The 16,225-nt window shown below is 45.9% G+C and overlaps 4 protein-coding genes across 8 annotated transcripts; 2 read left to right on the top strand and 2 right to left on the bottom strand.

The window, feature by feature from the left end:
* Window positions 1-43: 43 nt before the first annotated feature.
* Window positions 44-2,113, top strand: LOC143007544 (cyclic GMP-AMP synthase-like). The gene is made up of 5 exons (XM_076158942.1): window positions 44-591; window positions 691-910; window positions 1,029-1,325; window positions 1,426-1,525; window positions 1,653-2,113. The coding sequence occupies exons 1-5, from the start codon at window positions 67-69 to the stop codon at window positions 1,996-1,998; spliced, it is 1,488 nt and encodes a 495-aa protein (XP_076015057.1). The 5' UTR covers window positions 44-66; the 3' UTR covers window positions 1,999-2,113.
* A 1,911-nt stretch (window positions 2,114-4,024) lies between these two features.
* Window positions 4,025-6,653, bottom strand: LOC143007435 (E3 ubiquitin-protein ligase TRIM39-like). 4 transcript variants are annotated; one of them, XM_076158783.1, is made up of 3 exons: window positions 6,547-6,653; window positions 6,336-6,435; window positions 4,025-5,909 (listed from the first exon to the last, which is right to left on the bottom strand). In XM_076158783.1, exons 2-3 carry the CDS (start codon window positions 6,394-6,396, stop codon window positions 4,267-4,269), a joined length of 1,704 nt encoding a protein of 567 aa, XP_076014898.1. In that variant the 5' UTR covers window positions 6,397-6,435; window positions 6,547-6,653; the 3' UTR covers window positions 4,025-4,266. The 4 variants fall into 4 exon arrangements, with proteins under 4 accessions (XP_076014898.1, XP_076014905.1, XP_076014920.1 ...); XM_076158790.1 differs by having other exon boundaries at window positions 4,025-5,906; XM_076158805.1 differs by lacking the exon at window positions 6,336-6,435 and having other exon boundaries at window positions 6,547-6,647.
* A 2,272-nt stretch (window positions 6,654-8,925) lies between these two features.
* Window positions 8,926-11,549, top strand: LOC143007524 (cyclic GMP-AMP synthase-like). The gene is made up of 5 exons (XM_076158909.1): window positions 8,926-9,599; window positions 9,699-9,918; window positions 10,037-10,333; window positions 10,432-10,531; window positions 10,659-11,549. Exons 1-5 carry the CDS (start codon window positions 8,949-8,951, stop codon window positions 11,002-11,004), a joined length of 1,614 nt encoding a protein of 537 aa, XP_076015024.1. The 5' UTR covers window positions 8,926-8,948; the 3' UTR covers window positions 11,005-11,549.
* Window positions 11,550-12,914: 1,365 nt separating this feature from the next.
* Window positions 12,915-15,908, bottom strand: LOC143007501 (E3 ubiquitin-protein ligase TRIM39-like). 2 transcript variants are annotated; one of them, XM_076158886.1, is made up of 2 exons: window positions 15,694-15,908; window positions 12,915-15,020 (listed from the first exon to the last, which is right to left on the bottom strand). In XM_076158886.1, the coding sequence occupies exon 2, from the start codon at window positions 15,013-15,015 to the stop codon at window positions 13,378-13,380; it is 1,638 nt and encodes a 545-aa protein (XP_076015001.1). In that variant the 5' UTR covers window positions 15,016-15,020; window positions 15,694-15,908; the 3' UTR covers window positions 12,915-13,377. The 2 variants fall into 2 exon arrangements, with proteins under 2 accessions (XP_076015001.1, XP_076014991.1); XM_076158876.1 differs by having other exon boundaries at window positions 12,915-15,017; window positions 15,694-15,907.
* Window positions 15,909-16,225: the final 317 nt, after the last annotated feature.

Genomic DNA, 16,225 nt, shown 5'->3' with positions numbered 1-16,225 from the left:
AATGACTCTCGTCGCCAGTTTCATTTCACTTTCACCAACATGACTGGCAGAGGAAGACCACGCAACATGAGACAGACCAAGAGTCTGGATGAACCAGCGAGACCAAATCTCCAGGCACAGGCATCACTGCCGAGCCCCCCGGGGAGAGCAGGTGAGGGAGAGGAGCCGAAGAAAAGGGAGCGGAAGCAGCCAGGACCCGCTGATGAAAAACCAGCAGCCACTGTCCACAGACAGAAGAGCTCTGAAGCTTGTGTCGGTGGAGACAAATCACCACAACAACCAGCAAAGACGATGAAGAAGCAAGACGCAAAGAAAGAGAAAGAAGAGGAGACGATGAAGAAGCAAGACGCACAGAAAAAGAAAGAAGAGGAGACGATGAAGAAGCAAGACGCAAAGAAAGAGAAAGAAGAGGAGCGCCTCCTCCGCACAACCCTAAATGCCCTGAGGATCAAGATGAAGGACAAAGCAAAAGCAGCGGCTGTCATCAACGACCTCATAAGCGACATAATGGAGCACCTGAAGAAAAACACTTTGTACTTCAAAGATGTCCAGCAGAAACTAGGCACCGGAAGTTACTATGAAAATCTCAAGGTAAGTCGCTCCGTGATGAACTTCCTATAAAGACAAATCTGTCACGCTACTTTAAAGTCGTGTCTGTCCACATTCCCACGGTGATGTGTTTGAGTGCAGATTGCTGACCCTGATGAGTTCGATGTGATGATGCCGATGCCTGTTGACCGGGCAGAGATCAAGCCGTTCAAAGAGGACGGTGCCTTCTACAGTGTGGGGCTGAAACGGGGCAAAAACCCACTGAAGAGGTTTCAGCAAGAGGGCAGCAGCCACCTGTCTGCCAGTGAGATGCTCCAAGACTTCAGAGAGGAAGTGAAGAAGTGTGTGAAGAAGCTTAAGAGTGAGTCACAAACACAAAACCAGTGATCTTATTATCTATAGATGACACTCTAATGTACTTTAGATGTTTTCAAAAATATATATCTGTGAGCAAAGTTTGAGCTCCTTTGTTCTTCAAGGTGTGGAGGTTCTTCCAGATGTTGAGGTTCCTCCAGATGTGGAGGTGATACGTAAAAAGAGAGCCTGTCCTGCAGTGACGCTGCTGATCCGACAGAAAGAGCTGGTGGAGCTCTCTCTGGATGTGGTCCTGTGTCTAGAGGTCAAATCAACCTGGCCGTCGTTCACTCAAGGCGGACTTAAAGTCGAGCGCTGGCTGGGAGGCAAAGCGAAGCAGCAGTTCAAGTACCTGCCGTTCTACTTGGTCCCAAAATATAAAGGCTGTGGTACGGTGGTGTGTGATGGCGTCCGTGCTAAAGGTTAGACATTTAACTCATAAATAACTCTCTCTCACTTCTCCCCATGTTAAGGAGACAGGTTCTTAACCCTTACATGTGTGTTTTCTCCTACGACACACAGATGTTTGGCGGCTGTCCTTCTCTCACGTGGAGAAGGCCATCATGAAGAACCATGGATCAAAGAAGACGTGCTGTGAAGCGGGAGGAGCAAAATGCTGCAGGTGAAGACTGACGTTAGAGTCTAAACTGTAACTCTGGTAAAGTCACGTCAGGAGAGAAAGTAAACTCAAACAGAGCTCACTGAAATACTAAGAGAGATTAATGCCATGTCCTTCTTCTTCTAAACAGGAAAGACTGCCTGAAGCTCCTAAAGCATCTGCTTCACCTGCTGAAGGACCAGGACCAGAAATCCTTTGAGAAGATCTGCTCCTACCACGCCAAGACCACGCTCCTACACGCCTGCTGCTCCAGAGTAGACGACAGTGACTGGGAGGACTCACGTCTGGCTGAATGCTTCAGAGGGTTGCTGGAGGACTTTGAAGGCCACCTGACAGAGCAGAAGCTCACCAACTTCTTCATCCCAGCTCACAATCTGCTCTCCGATGTCAGCAGGAAGAGCTGCACCTCTCTCGCCTCTCGGATCAGGGAACAGCGTGAGCGCGGCTTTCCCATTTTCATGGAAAATGAAAAATAGAAGAAGAAAAAAAGGGAAGACACCAGCTTGAAAATGTAATAGAATTCATTGTCCTCAGGCCTTTATTCTTTTATAAACTCATTTTAAACTGTTACGTGTCTACTTACAGTATAAATACTGATTTGTTTTGTTCATTTTTGTTTTGTAAGTTAAGGAGTTTAACATGTTTTGCTCCTGAGGTCATGGTGCTGGTCAATTTCATTTATTATTATTTATTCATTTTAAGTTTATTTTTCAGTATCAAATGGCTCAATTAGTTGGTTGAAAAATGTTTGGTATAGTTTAGTAAAATAGTTTACACAGGGATTTGATTTTGTTGAAATTAAGGCAAATTGATGCATTTTGAATCTTTTCTGGTTCACACTAAAAAACAAGGTTAATTAAGTTGTTCTTTGTTGTAAGTGGATCTATTTCTTTCTTTTTTCTTTTTCTTTTTAGTTTTCCTTAATGTTAGTAATGATTCAATGTTATGCAGAGATGTACTTAACAATTTTATAGACAAATGATACTATTTATCGTCGTGGCGGAGGGTGGGGGGCGTAAATGTTTTCTTCTTCCTCGGGGGGGCTCGACAGAAAACAATTTAGAAGCACTGCTCTACACTCACGTCAATGAACTGCTCCTCCTCTGCAGAGCTGAACCCAGTGAGCTGGTGGGTTGGAAGGATCTCTCTCTCTCTCTCTCTCTCTCTCTCTCTCTCTCTCTCTCTCTCTCTCTCTCTCTCTCTCTCTCTCTCTCTCTCTCTCTCTCTCTCTCTCTCTCTCTCTCTCTCTCTCTCTCTCTCTCTCTCTCTCTCTCTCTCTCACGCAGTCATACTGGGAATTGTTTTCAAGTACTTTTTTTAAAGAATCCCATCAGTGATGAATTATGCTGCCTAATATATGGAATCACTGAGGTGGGATCATAGTCAGTAGTTTCAACAAATTCATGCAGGATCTCAAATGAATCAGCATTTCCTTCATCAAGTCGCCTGCTGCCCCACATCGCAAGCTTTCGAGTGAAAGAGCGGATCCTGTCTGTGACTTGAGGGAGGTGTTTATCTCTCACCGGCACGTTTTCACTGAAAATACTCCAGCGGCTTATCAGCGTGGTTGGGCTGTGATGTGTTTAAGTGACGCCTTCATTGATTTGGCTGCCAACATTTGTAGACACAGTAAACACACCGGTCTTTCCTCGGCTCCCACCGTAGTCACAGTGAAGCCAGGCGCTACATCTGCTTCCGCATATTTCCTCCTCTTAGCTTTCGGGAGACTTTTGTCTGTCTCATTATCTCCGTCTCTCTCTGCCTTTCTTTTCATCCCTGTTAAGTATTTTTCCATTGTGCTGGCTCCGGCGGTGCTTCATATCTTCAGCTCTGTGTGTGTGTGTGTGTGCGTGTGCGCTTGTGTGTGTGTGTGTTTGTGTTTGTGTGTGTGTGTGTGTTTTCGAAGCCATATTTCCTTGAAGTTTATTTTCTTTAGATTCCGATCATTAAAGTCGTCACCATTTTGAAAGCGTACCTGTTCTTACCTGACCTCACGTCTGAACACGTAAAATATGGATCCATCTCTGATCACCTAACCTGAGCCGGCCCCCTGCTGTGCACGCCGCTCACTGCACTGCTATGAAGACAGGAAATAGGAAGTAGGACTTCCCTGAGGTTCAGTAAAGCTGAAGCTCAGATTAAAGTGTGGAGCTGAACTCTGTTTGATGTCAGCTTAGGTGATCATAACAAACAGCTGCCAGCCAATCAGAGACCAGCAAGTGTTCACAGCCGAGGTACAAGAGACAAAGTTCACCTCTGTGCTGCAGTATTGATCACCTGAAAGTCAAACAGGAAATCACTTTAAAACACAGCTGACAGGAAGCAGGAGCTCACAAGAGGTGTTTATTGTTTTTCTCCTGAAATCCCTGAATGTGACAAAGATAAAGGAAAGAATTCAATTGATCCATTAACCACAACCCAACATTTGATCTATTTACAATGATCACAAGAATAAAAACACAAGAAAATAATAACAATAATACCTTCTTATTTCTGATCAGGTTCATCTGTGATGAGTTGGCAGCATGTGTGTATTGATTTATTGATCAACAGTTATTAGATCAGATCAGTGTGGGTGGATTGTTGTGTTACAGCAGAAAGACGCAACGAGAAACATCACAGACAAATATGATGTCATCAATGAAAAAGCAGAATGTGAAGAAGAAGAAGTCAAAGTAAAGACAGCAGATCAGATCATCTGGACCTTAAATGACAGAGAATCATTACACATCAACTCCAGCAGGTTACTCAGTGTGACTGACAGCTGAGATGATCAGAGGGGCGGAGTTTGTACCACCATCATTAAGACTTGGACTGAAGAGTGGGAGGAGCTTGTGAGTGAAGGAGCAGCCAGTGAAGGAGAAGATCAGAGCTGCAGCATCCACGTCATAGAAGGAGACCAGACCCTCCTCATAGTCCACAAACACTCCAACCTTCTCTGGCTTTGACTTCAGACTCAGAGGGACAGACGGGCCAATAAGAGCTTTGTACTCATTTTCATTCCTCAACCAAACAGTCCAGTAACCATCCGTAGGCCCCAGTGTGATCTCTCCCTTCCTCTTGCTCGTCTCTGTGGTCACACCTAAAGTCCACGCGGTCTTTCCTTTGACCTGAACCTCAAAGTAAAATCTTCCAGAGGAGAAACTCTGCTTTCCTAAAACATTAACACATCGATCAAATCTCTGCGGTTTGTCTGGGAGATTCTTCCTCACATCAGTATCATGAACTTGTTTCTCATCATCAGACAGGATCAGATTAGGATTAGCTGTATCAGGATCCAGAGTCACGTCCACTGCAAACTGCTGGATCCTCTTCAGCTCCACCTTCAGCAGCTTCTTCACCTCCTTACTGATGGTCTCCTCCAGCTGAGCCACAGCTTTCTCCAGGCTCCCCTCATGTGACCTTTGGTGGACTCTGACCTGTGTCCAGTCCTTGGTGGGAGGAGCATTGATGGATGAGAAGCTCTGGAGGAGGTGGAGGTGATCTTCAGAGCGTAAGAGCTTCTCCACCTCAGCAGCTGTCACCGTCAGCTCAGAGAGTTCCTGCTGCAGCTCTTTGATGAAGTCTTCAGCCTGTTTCTTTGTGCTCTTCTGCTTCTCCTCCACGGTCTCCATGAAGTCGGCCTGGATGTCCTCCACATGCTGCTTCAGAGTGGTGAAGATCTGAAGTCCTACTGCTTTCTTTCTGTCTGCAGCTTCCCTGCTGAGCTGTTCTGACTGTTTGATCTCCTGGATCTTCAGTTGTGTCTGCTGCATCTTCTGCTGAATCTCAGCTACTGTCTTCTCCAGCTTGGCCTTCCTTCTTTCACATTCTTCTTTCAGAGGAACAAACTCATGGTTCTTGTGGTCTAAAACAGGACAGAGTGAACACACACAGGTCTGGTCGGTCTTGCAGAAGAGCTCCAGAGGTTTATTGTGCGTCTTACACATCCTGTCCTCCAGGTTGTCCACAGGATGGATCAGCTGGTGTGATCTCAGGCGTGCTGCTGTCAGATGAGGCTCCAGATGAGTCTGACAGTAGGAGGCCTCACACTTCAGGCAGGACTTGATGGCTTTCACTTTGGTTCCAGTGCAGAAGTCACACTGAACTTCTCCTGGTTTGACAGCTGGTTCCTCTGATCTTCTGCTGGCTTCGTTTGTAGTGGACTGTCTGAACTCAGTAGCCATCTCACGAAGGAGCCTGTTAACCTCCAGCTTAGGTCTTTTGCGGAACACCTTGTTACACAGAGGACACACACACTGGACGTTACTGTCCCAGTGTTGAGTGATGCAGGTTCTGCAGAAGTTGTGTCCACATGATGTGGAGACTGGATCAGTGAAGACGTCCAGGCAGATGGAGCACATGAACTGATCTTCAGACTGCAGACGGCTGGCAGCAGACATGTCTGCTGAGAACAAAGGAGACAATGAGGGACAACAACTCTGGAATGACACGATCACTGAGAGTCTAACAGAACTAAGAGTCTGGAACCACAGCAGCAGCTTTAAAGCTCCTCAGTGATCAACATCTGATAAAATTCAAGGAATGAATCCTGGCCTTCAGTCTCAGGCTCTGTGTTGGTGGACTTAAGTGTAACAGTTAGCGTGTTAGCGTGACGTGTTAGTGTGGGAAAGGTCCAGAGATCAATCATTAGGATTGATTGAATATTGATCAGGACAGAAATGAAGCTCAAGTCTCTTTGCTTCTATTCTGACTGTTTGACTCTGTTAAAGTTGACATGACAACAGGTTGCATTCCATTCACTTCCTGTTGTCGTGGGTGGGTCTCACTGATTGACTGACGCAGCTAAATACGCTCACTTCCTGCTGCTCACTTTCTGCCGCTCTTTTCCTGCTCTGATGGTGTAAACGCTGTGAGGAAGAAGGCCGATCCATCGGTCAGCTGGTTTGTCTACAAGCAGCAGCGTGTGAACACTGAAACATGAGTGAAGCCTTTTAGAATGAAAGAGTGAAGTGAGCCGTGTGAGAGCAGCTCAGCTTTGGGCTTCATGCTGCTGAAACACTCAAGATTGTGTCTGGACTCACCAGAGTTTGGCTGAGACGCTGCTGTGCTGTGGACAAACTTCTGATCCTCTGGCTTCTCTTCTGCTTCAGTCCAGTCGACTGCAGCTCTGCTCTCTGACTCACTGACTGTTTCTCTGGAGGATCATCAGGTTGATGCTCCACCTCTTTCTATTGTTTAATAATGGGTGCAGCTGCAGGTAACTAACAGGACAGACGCCTCAACACTCAAGCAGGGGAAAAGAGGAAGACGCTCAGTAATGGAAGTTTCAGCTTTATGGTGTGTGTGTGTGTGTGTGTGTGTGTGTGTGTGTGTGTGTGTGCGGTGCAAAAAACCCCACCCCACAGCAGAGGCGCTAACACTCCCTGTATGCTCTAATAATGACAGTAAATAGCTCAATACATGTAGGCGTGAGAGCTCTACTGCCACCTATGGGAGCGGCAGTGCAATTACACTTCATTCTGGTACGGCAATGAAAAAGTAAACATTAGTTCCGCCTGCATGTTCCGCGGGGTCACACGCGCCCCCCGGCCCTATTTGAGAAGCACTGCAGTCTAATTCTCACTCAAGTCAATAGAGAAAGATATAAACTTATACTGCACGCAGTCAGCCTGATAAAGTACAGCGCCCCCCTGTGGACAGAAAGAAGAAACCTTAGTATGACAGACATGATGCTGTGTTTAATCAGCTGAACATATTTACCTTCAGTCACTCCAGCATGGACTCCCATGAGTGGAGCAGTTTGGAAGTGAAGATGCAAAGCTGATTGAATAATAAACTACACATGTTAAAAGCCAGTGATTAACAACAACAATGACAAATGAAATCATTTATTATACAGATGCTGTCTGCTGTTGGTGAGTTACAAACAGTAAAAATCAATGCATGTAAGAAACACAATTCACAAATTAACAATTTAAGTAAAACAATTGAAATGCATTCACATCTCTGATCTAGACTGAAGAGTTAATACGCTGCTTTGACTTTAGTGTTATATATCTGGACAGGCATGACACGTTGTCCATCAGAACATCCAGCTCTGCTCTCCGTCTCTGCCTCCTCTTCCTCTGCCGTCTTGTCCTCCTCCACCTCCTCCTCTTGATTGAAGCGTTTCCTTGTCCCTCTTGTGCTTCTCGTACCTCTCTGCCATCAGCAGCAGCTCCACTGGGACCTCCTGCAGGAAGCACGGACATGACAGCCTTAATCCTGACCCACATCCACTAAACGACCCCAAAACAAACTCTGCTCCCAAACACTTTCTAGAACCCTCACCCATCTCCCTAACGGCTGCTTCAACCTGATCATCAAAGACTGGTTAATCATCACAATGCATCGCAAAAGTATTAGAAGGAAAGAACGACGTGTAGGTCTCTGCTCCCTGAGGCGGCACGCCGAGATACAAGGCAATAAATAACCAACCGTAGATCCAAACCTGCTCTGTTGATGGGGTGGAGGTACTGACCCACACTAGATAAGGTCCCTACATCACCTCTAGCTCTCTTTGTGTGCACACTAGTCTCTAAATGCTTCATGTTGTTTGTTTGCAGCGACACAGAGCCGGTGAAGTTCAAACTATGTTCCTGTTAGATCAGTCCAGCTCCTGAGCTCTGTTGTGTTTAAGCTTTAATTAGCACTTTAAAGAAAAGGTCCCGGTTTGTCCCGGTCTGGACCAACTGTTGACTCTTTAAGCACTTTGATTGAGATTCTGCTAACCTTGATATAAGCTAAATAAGCTACTGCACCTTACTGTAAGATGGCACGAGCCTCTTTGCAACATTAAACATGTTTCAACCAAACCAAAGTCCCCTCAGGTCTTTGATCGTTATTGAAGCCCTGCAGCCTTGAGATCAACCTGTGGAGCCATCAATCACAGCAGGAGAGAAGGAGCTATGGAGCCATAACCCCTCCAGAGGCCGATCCTTCTGTTCCTCCTGCTGGATGGAACAAAGCACACTCTCCTGCAGTCGGTCCAGCGCCTACTAACACCTGTACCAGACGAGTCCTCACTGTGTTAGAGACCAGGCAGAGGGCTCCAACACTCCGGTGGCTCAGCTGTTTGATCTCGTCAGGCTTCATAACCTCCACATCCAATCGGACCATTACATACAAATGTAACAACACATGTTCTCTGTGTTGTTTACCAATACCGTCAGTTTAAATGTAGTATTTTACAACCAACATATATTTGACCCATTCAAAAATCAGAATCAACCAGGTGGTAAGATCCAAAACAAGAATCAGGACTGTAAATTGCAGTACATAGTTTTGTCCATCAGATGTCGCTCTTGATACGGGAGCAGCATTGTGAGCACCTGGACGCCAGAGGGGGCGTGGCCTGTCCTCAGCACTTCCAGGAATGACTCTCGTCGCGAGTTTCATTTCTTTCACTTTCACCAACATGACTGGCAGAGGAAGACCACGCAACATGAGACAGACCAAGAGTCTGGATGAACCAGCGAGACCAAATCTCCAGGCACAGGCATCACTGCCGAGCCCCCCGGGGAGAGCAGGTGAGGGAGAGGAGCCGAAGAAAAGGGAGCGGAAGCAGCCAGGACCCGCTGATGAAAAACCAGCAGCCACTGTCCACAGACAGAAGAGCTCTGAAGCTTGTGTCGGTGGAGACAAATCACCACAACAACCAGCAAAGACGATGAAGAAGCAAGACGCAAAGAAAGAGAAAGAAGAGGAGACGATGAAGAAGCAAGACGCACAGAAAAAGAAAGAAGAGGAGACGATGAAGAAGCAAGACGCACAGAAAAAGAAAGAAGAGGAGACGATGAAGAAGCAAGACGCAAAGAAAAAGAAAGAAGAGGAGACGATGAAGAAGCAAGACGCAAAGAAAGAGAAAGAAGAGGAGACGATGAAGAAGCAAGACGCAAAGAAAAAGAAAGAAGAGGAGCGCCTCCTCCGCACAACCCTAAATGCCCTGAGGATCAAGACGAAGGACAAAGCAAAAGCAGCGGCTGTCATCAACGACCTCATAAGCGACATAATGGAGCACCTGAAGAAAAACACTTTGTACTTCAAAGATGTCCAGCAGAAACTAGGCACCGGAAGTTACTATGAAAATCTCAAGGTAAGTCGCTCCGTGATGAACTTCCTATAAAGACAAATCTGTCACGCTACTTTAAAGTCGTGTCTGTCCACATTCCCACGGTGATGTGTTTGAGTGCAGATTGCTGACCCTGATGAGTTCGATGTGATGATGCCGATGCCTGTTGACCGGGCAGAGATCAAGCCGTTCAAAGAGGACGGTGCCTTCTACAGTGTGGGGCTGAAACGGGGCAAAAACCCACTGCAGAGGTTTCAGCAAGAGGGCAGCAGCCACCTGTCTGCCAGTGAGATGCTCCAAGACTTCAGAGAGGAAGTGAAGAAGTGTGTGAAGAAGCTTAAGAGTGAGTCACAAACACAAAACCAGTGATCTTATTATCTATAGATGACACTCTAATGTACTTTAGATGTTTTCAAAAATAGATATCTGTGAGCAAAGTTTGAGCTCCTTTGTTCTTCAAGGTGTGGAGGTTCTTCCAGATGTTGAGGTTCCTCCAGATGTGGAGGTGACACGTAAAAAGAGAGCCTGTCCTGCAGTGACGCTGCTGATCCGACAGAAAGAGCTGGTGGAGCTCTCTCTGGATGTGGTCCTGTGTCTGGAGGTCAAATCAACCTGGCCGTCGTTCACTCAAGGCGGACTTAAAGTCGAGCGCTGGCTGGGAGGCAAAGCGAAGCAGCAGTTCAAGAACCTGCCGTTCTACTTGGTCCCAAAATATAAAGGCCGTGGTACGGTGGTGTGTGATGGCGTCTGTGCTAAAGGTTAGACATTTAACTCATAAATAACTCTCTCTCACTTCTCCCCATGATAAGGAGACAGGTTCTTAACCCTTACATGTGTGTTCTCCTACGACACACAGATGTTTGGCGGCTGTCCTTCTCTCACGTGGAGAAGGCCATCATGAAGAACCATGGATCAAAGAAGACGTGCTGTGAAGCAGGAGGAGCAAAATGCTGCAGGTGACGACTGACGTTAGAGTCTAAACTGTAACTCTGGTAAAGTCACGTCAGGAGAGAAAATAAACTCAAACAGAGCTCACTGTAATACTTAGAGAGATTAATGCCATGTCCTTCTTCTTCTAAACAGGAAAGACTGCCTGAAGCTCCTAAAGCATCTGCTCCACCTGCTGAAGGACCAGGACCAGAAATCCTTTGAGAAGATCTGCTCCTACCACGCCAAGACCACGCTCCTACACGCCTGCTGCTCCAGAGTAGACGACAGTGACTGGGAGGACTCACGTCTGGCTGAATGCTTCAGAGGGTTGCTGGAGGACTTTGAAGGCCACCTGACAGAGCAGAAGCTCACCAACTTCTTCATCCCAGCTCACAATCTGCTCTCCGATGTCAGCAGGAAGAGCTGCACCTCTCTTGCCTCTCGGATCAGGGAACAGCGTGAGCGCGGCTTTCCCATTTTCATGGAAAATGAAAAATAGAAGAAGAAAAAAAGGGAAGACACCAGCTTGAAAATGTAATAGAAATCATCGTCCTCAGGCCTTTATTCTTTTATAAACTCATTTTAAACTGTTACATGTCTACTTACAGTATAAATACTGAACCAAAGCCAAGACCAATCCCTCTAATGTGATTGGTTCTCCCCGCTTCGAAAAGTTGTGCAGTGCAAAACGTGCTCACTGTATTCATTAATCCTGACTTGATCATTTTGTTTAAAAAAATCAGCTATTTCAATTTCAATCATTCAATCAATTTGTTTTGTTCATTTTTGTTTTGTAAGTTAAAGAGTTTAACATGTTTTGCTCCTGAGGTCATGGTGCTGGTCAATTTCATTTATTATTATTTATTCATTTTATTTAAGTTTATTTTTCAGTATCAAATGGCTCAATTAGTTGGTTGAAAAATGTTTGGTATAGTAAAGTAAAATAGTTTACACAGGGATTTGATTTTGTTGAAATTAAAGCAAATTGATGCATTTTGAATCTTTTCTGGTTCACACTAAAAAACAAGGTTAATAAAGTTGTTCTTTGTTGCAAGTGGATCTATTTCTTTCTTTTTTCTATTTCTTTTTAGTTTTCCTTAATGTTAGTAATGATTCAATGTTATGCAGAGGTGTACTTAACAATTTTATAGACAAATGATACTATTTATCGTCGTGGCGGAGGGTGGGGGGCGCAAATGTTTTCTTCTTCCTCGGGGGGGCTCGACAGAAAACAATTTAGAAGCACTGCTCTACACTCACGTCAATGAACTGCTCCTCCTCTGCAGAGCTGAACCCAGTGAGCTGGTGGGTTGGAAGGATCTCTCTCTCTCTCTCTCTCTCTCTCTCCCACGCAGTCATACTGGGGACTGTTATCAGGGAAGTACTTTTTAAAGAATCCCATCAGTGATGAATTATGCTGACTAATATATGGAATCACTGAGGTGGGATCATAGTCAGTAGTTTCAACAAATTCATGCAGGATCTCAAATGAATCAGTATTTCCTTCATCAAGTCGCCTGCTGCCCCACATCGCAAGCTTTCGAGTGAAAGAGCGGATCCTGTCTGTGACTCACCTGTGTTTATCTTTCACCGGCACGTTTTCACTGAAAATACTCCAGCGGCTTATCAGCGTGGTTGGGCTGTGATGTGTTTAAGTGACGCCTTCATTGATTTGACTGCCAACATTTGTAGACACAGTAAACACACCGGTCTTTCCTCGTCTCCCACCGTAGTCACAGTGAAGCCAGGCGCTACATCTGCTTCCGCATATTTCCTCCTCTTAGCTTTCGGGAGACTTTTGTCTGTCTCATTATCTCCGTCTCTTCTCTCTGCCTTTCTTTTCATCCCTGTTAAGTATTTTTCCATTGTGCTGGCTCCGGCGGTGCTTCATATCTCCAGCTCTGTGTGTGTGTGCGTGTGTGTGTGTGTGTGTGTTTTGAAGCCATATTTCCTTGAAGTTTATTTTCTTTAGATTCCGATCATTAAAGTCGTCACCATTTTGAAAGCGTACCTGTTCTTACCTGACCTCACGTCTGAACACGTAAAATATGGATCCATCTCTGATCACCTAACCTGAGCCGGCCCCCTGCTGTGCACGCCACTCACTGCACTGCTATGAAGACAGGAAGTAGGAAGTAGGACTTCACAGGTGCGTTAGTTTAAGCAGTTTTCCTTTGCAGTGATTCCCTGAGGTTCACTTAAGCTGAAGCTCAGGTTAGAGTGTGGAGCTGAACTCTGTTTGATGTCAGCTGAGATGATCATAACAAACAGCTGCCAGCCAATCAGAGACCAGCAAGTGTTCACAGCCTAGGTACAAGAGACAAAGTTCACCTCTGTGCTGCAGTATTGATCACCTGAAAGTCAAACAGGAAATCACTTTAAGACACAGCTGACAGGAAGCAGGAGCTCACACAAGAGGTGTTTATTGTTTTTGTCCTGAAATCCCTGAATGTGACAAAGATAAATGAAAGAATTCAATTGATTCATAAACCACAACCCAACATTTGATCTATTTACAATGATCACAAGAATAAAAACACAAGAAAATAATAACAATAATACCTTCTTATTTCTGATCAGGTTCATCTGTGATGAGTTGGCAGCATGTGTGTATTGATTTATTGATCAACAGTTATTAGATCAGATCAGTGTGGGTGGATTGTTGTGTTACAGCAGAAAGAAGCAACGAGAAACATCCCAGACAAATATGATGTCATCAATGAAAAAGCAGAATGTGAAGAAGAAGAAGTCAAATTAAATTAAATTAAATTAAATTAAATTAAATTAAATTAAAAAAGTCAAAGTAAAGACAGCAGATCAGATCATCTGGACCTTAAATGACAGAGAATCATTACACATCAACTCCTGCAGGTTACTCAGTGTGACTGACAGCTGAGATGATCAGAGGGCTGGAGTTTGTACCACCATCATTAAGAAGGGGACCAAAGAATGGGAGGAGCTTGTGAGTGAAGGAGCAGCCAGTGAAGGAGAACATCAGAGCTGCAGCATCCACGTCATAGAAGGAGACCAGACCCTTCTCATAGTCCACAAACACTCCAACCTTCTCTGGCTTTGACTTCAGACTCAGACGGACAGGAGAGTCATCACAACCTGAGAACTCATTTTCATTCCTCAACATAACAGTCCAGTAACCATCCTGAGGCCTCAGTGTGATGTCTCCCTTCCTCTTGCTCGTCTCTCTGGTCACTCCTAAAGCCCACTTAGTCGTTCTTTTGACCTGAACCTCAAAGTAAAATCTTCCTGAGGAGAAACTCTGCTTTCCTAAAACACAAACACATGGATCAAATCTCTGTGGGTTGTCTGGGAGTTTCTTCCTCACATCACCATGATGAACTTGTTTCTCATCATCAGACAGGATGAGTTTAGGTTGAGCTGTATCAGGATCCAGAGTCACGTCCACTGCAAACTGCTGGATCCTCTTCAGCTCCACCTTCAGCAGCTTCTTCACCTCCTTACTGATGGTCTCCTCCAGCTGAGCCACAGCTTTCTCCAGGCTCCCCTCATGTGACCTTTGATGGACTCTGACCTGTGTCCAGTCCTTGGTGGGAGGAGCATTGATGGATGAGAAGCTCTGCAGGACGTGGAGGTGATCTTCGGAGAGTAAGAGCTTCTCCACCTCAGCAGCTGTCACCGTCAGCTCAGAGAGTTCCTGCTGCAGCTCTTTGATGAAGTCTTCAGCCTGTTTCTTTGTGCTCTTGTGCTTCTCCTCCACGGTCTCCATGAAGTCGGCCTGGATGTCCTCCACATGCTGCTTCAGAGTGGTGAAGATCTGAAGTCCTTCTGCTTTCTTTCTGTCTGCAGCTTCCCTGCTGAGCTGTTCTGACTGGTTGATCTCCTGGATCTTCAGTTGTGTCTGCTGCATCTTCTGCTGAATTTCAGCTACTGTCTTCTCCAGCTTGGCCTTCTTTCCTTCACATTCTTCTTTCAGAGGAACAAAGTCATGGTTCTTTTGGTCTAAAACAGGACAGAGTGAACACACACAGGTCTGGTCGGTCTTGCAGAAGAGCTCCAGAGGTTTATCGTGCGTCTTACACATCCTGTCCTCCAGGTTGTCCACAGGATGGATCAGCTGGTGTGATCTCAGGCGTGCTGCTGTCAGATGAGGCTCCAGATGAGTCTGACAGTAGGAGGCCTCACACTTCAGGCAGGTCTTGATGGCTTTCACTTTGGTTCCAGTGCAGAAGTCACACTGAACTTCTCCTGGTTTGGCAGCTGGTTCCTCTGATCTTCTGCTGGCTTTGTTTGTAGTGGACTGTCTGAACTCAGCAGCCATCTCAAATAGGAGCCTGTTGATCTCCAGCTTAGGTCTTTTGCGGAATACCTTCTTACACAGAGGACACACACACTGCATGTTACTGTTCCAGTGTTGAGTGATGCAGGTTCTACAGAAGTTGTGTCCACATGATGTGGAGACCGGATCAGTGAAGATGTCCAGGCAGATGGAGCACATGAACAGATGTTCAGACTGCAGACGGCTGGCAGCAGACATGTCTGCTGAGAACAAAGGAGACAATGAGGGACAACAACTCTGGAATGACACGATCACTGAGAGTCTAACAGAACTAAGAGTCTGGAACCACAGCAGCACCTTTAAAGCTCCTCAGTGATCAACATCGGATTACATTCAAGGAAGGAAACATGGAGACACAACGTAGCTGTAGTTACATAGTTCTGACTGTGGGGGCATCAGAGGGGAAACCACAGCTGTGACCTCAACCTAAAGGTCAAATCCTGGGCTTCAGTCTCAGCTCTGTGTTGGTGGACTTGAATGTAACAGTTAGCGTGTTAGCGTGACATGTTAGTGTGGGAAAGGTCCAGAGATCAATCATTAGGATTGATTGAATATTGGTCAAGACAGAAATGAAGCTCAAGTCTCTTTGCTTCTATTCTGACTTTTTGACTCTGTTAATGTTGACGTGACTACAGGCTGCATTCCATTCACTTCCTGTTGTCCTGGCTGTGGCCACTCTTTCCTGCTCTGATGGTGTAAACGCAGTGAGGAAGAAGGCCAATCCATCAGTCGGCTGGTTTGTCTACAAGCAGCAGCGTGTGAACACTGAAACATGAGTGAAGCCTTTTAGAATGAAGAAGTGAAGTGAGCCGTGTGAGAGCAGCTCAGCTTTGGGCTTCATGCTGCTGAAACACTCAAGATTGTGTCTGGACTCACCAGAGTTTGGCTGAGACGCTGCTGTGCTGTGGACAAACTTCTGATCTTCTGGCTTCTCTTCTGCTTCAGTCCAGTCGACTGCAGCTCTGCTCTCTGACTCACTGACTCACTTTCTGTTTCTCTGGAGGATCATCAGGTTGATGCTCCGCCTCTTTGTTTTGTTTAATGGGTGCAGCTGCAGGTAACAAACAGGACGGATGCCTCAACACACAAGTGTGTGTGTGTGTGTGTGCGCGCGCGCGTTTTGAAGCCTGGTTTCTTGATGTTTATTTTGTTTAGATTCCGATCATTAAAGTCGTCACCATTTTGAACCCCACCCCACAGCAGAGGCGCTAATACTCCCTGCATGCTCTAATGATGACAGTATATAGCTCAATTCATGTAGGCGTGAGCGCGCCACTGCCACTTATGGGAGCGGTTGTGCAATAACACTTCATTCTGGTACGGCAATGAAAAAGTAAACATTAGTTCCGCCTGCATGTTCCGCGGGGTCATACGCGCCCCCCGGCCCTGTTTGAGAAGCACTGCAGTC

This window comes from Genypterus blacodes, unplaced genomic scaffold (genome assembly GCF_046128005.1).
Source record: "Genypterus blacodes isolate CSIRO-AG114 ecotype Tasmania unplaced genomic scaffold, CSIRO-AGI_Gbla_v1 ptg000010l_1, whole genome shotgun sequence".
Classification (NCBI taxonomy): Eukaryota; Metazoa; Chordata; class Actinopteri; order Ophidiiformes; family Ophidiidae; genus Genypterus; species Genypterus blacodes.
Note: the sequence above shows the minus strand (reverse complement) of the source record. Positions and strands in the feature narration are given on the sequence as shown.

Coding starts and splice junctions, on each gene's coding strand:
- LOC143007501 (XM_076158886.1), bottom strand. CDS start 15,015: ATGTCTGCTGCCAGCCGTCTGCAGTCTGAACATCTGTTCATGTGCTCC.
- LOC143007524 (XM_076158909.1), top strand. CDS start 8,949: ATGAGACAGACCAAGAGTCTGGATGAACCAGCGAGACCAAATCTCCAG. Junction 9,600..9,698: donor GTTACTATGAAAATCTCAAG/GTAAGTCGCTCC, acceptor GTTTGAGTGCAG/ATTGCTGACCCTGATGAGTT. Junction 9,919..10,036: donor GTGTGTGAAGAAGCTTAAGA/GTGAGTCACAAA, acceptor TTGTTCTTCAAG/GTGTGGAGGTTCTTCCAGAT.
- LOC143007435 (XM_076158783.1), bottom strand. CDS start 6,396: ATGGATCGGCCTTCTTCCTCACAGCGTTTACACCATCAGAGCAGGAAA. Junction 5,910..6,335: donor CAGGAAAAGAGCGGCAGAAA/GTGAGCAGCAGG, acceptor CTTTGTTCTCAG/CAGACATGTCTGCTGCCAGC.
- LOC143007544 (XM_076158942.1), top strand. CDS start 67: ATGAGACAGACCAAGAGTCTGGATGAACCAGCGAGACCAAATCTCCAG. Junction 911..1,028: donor GTGTGTGAAGAAGCTTAAGA/GTGAGTCACAAA, acceptor TTGTTCTTCAAG/GTGTGGAGGTTCTTCCAGAT. Junction 1,326..1,425: donor TGATGGCGTCCGTGCTAAAG/GTTAGACATTTA, acceptor TACGACACACAG/ATGTTTGGCGGCTGTCCTTC.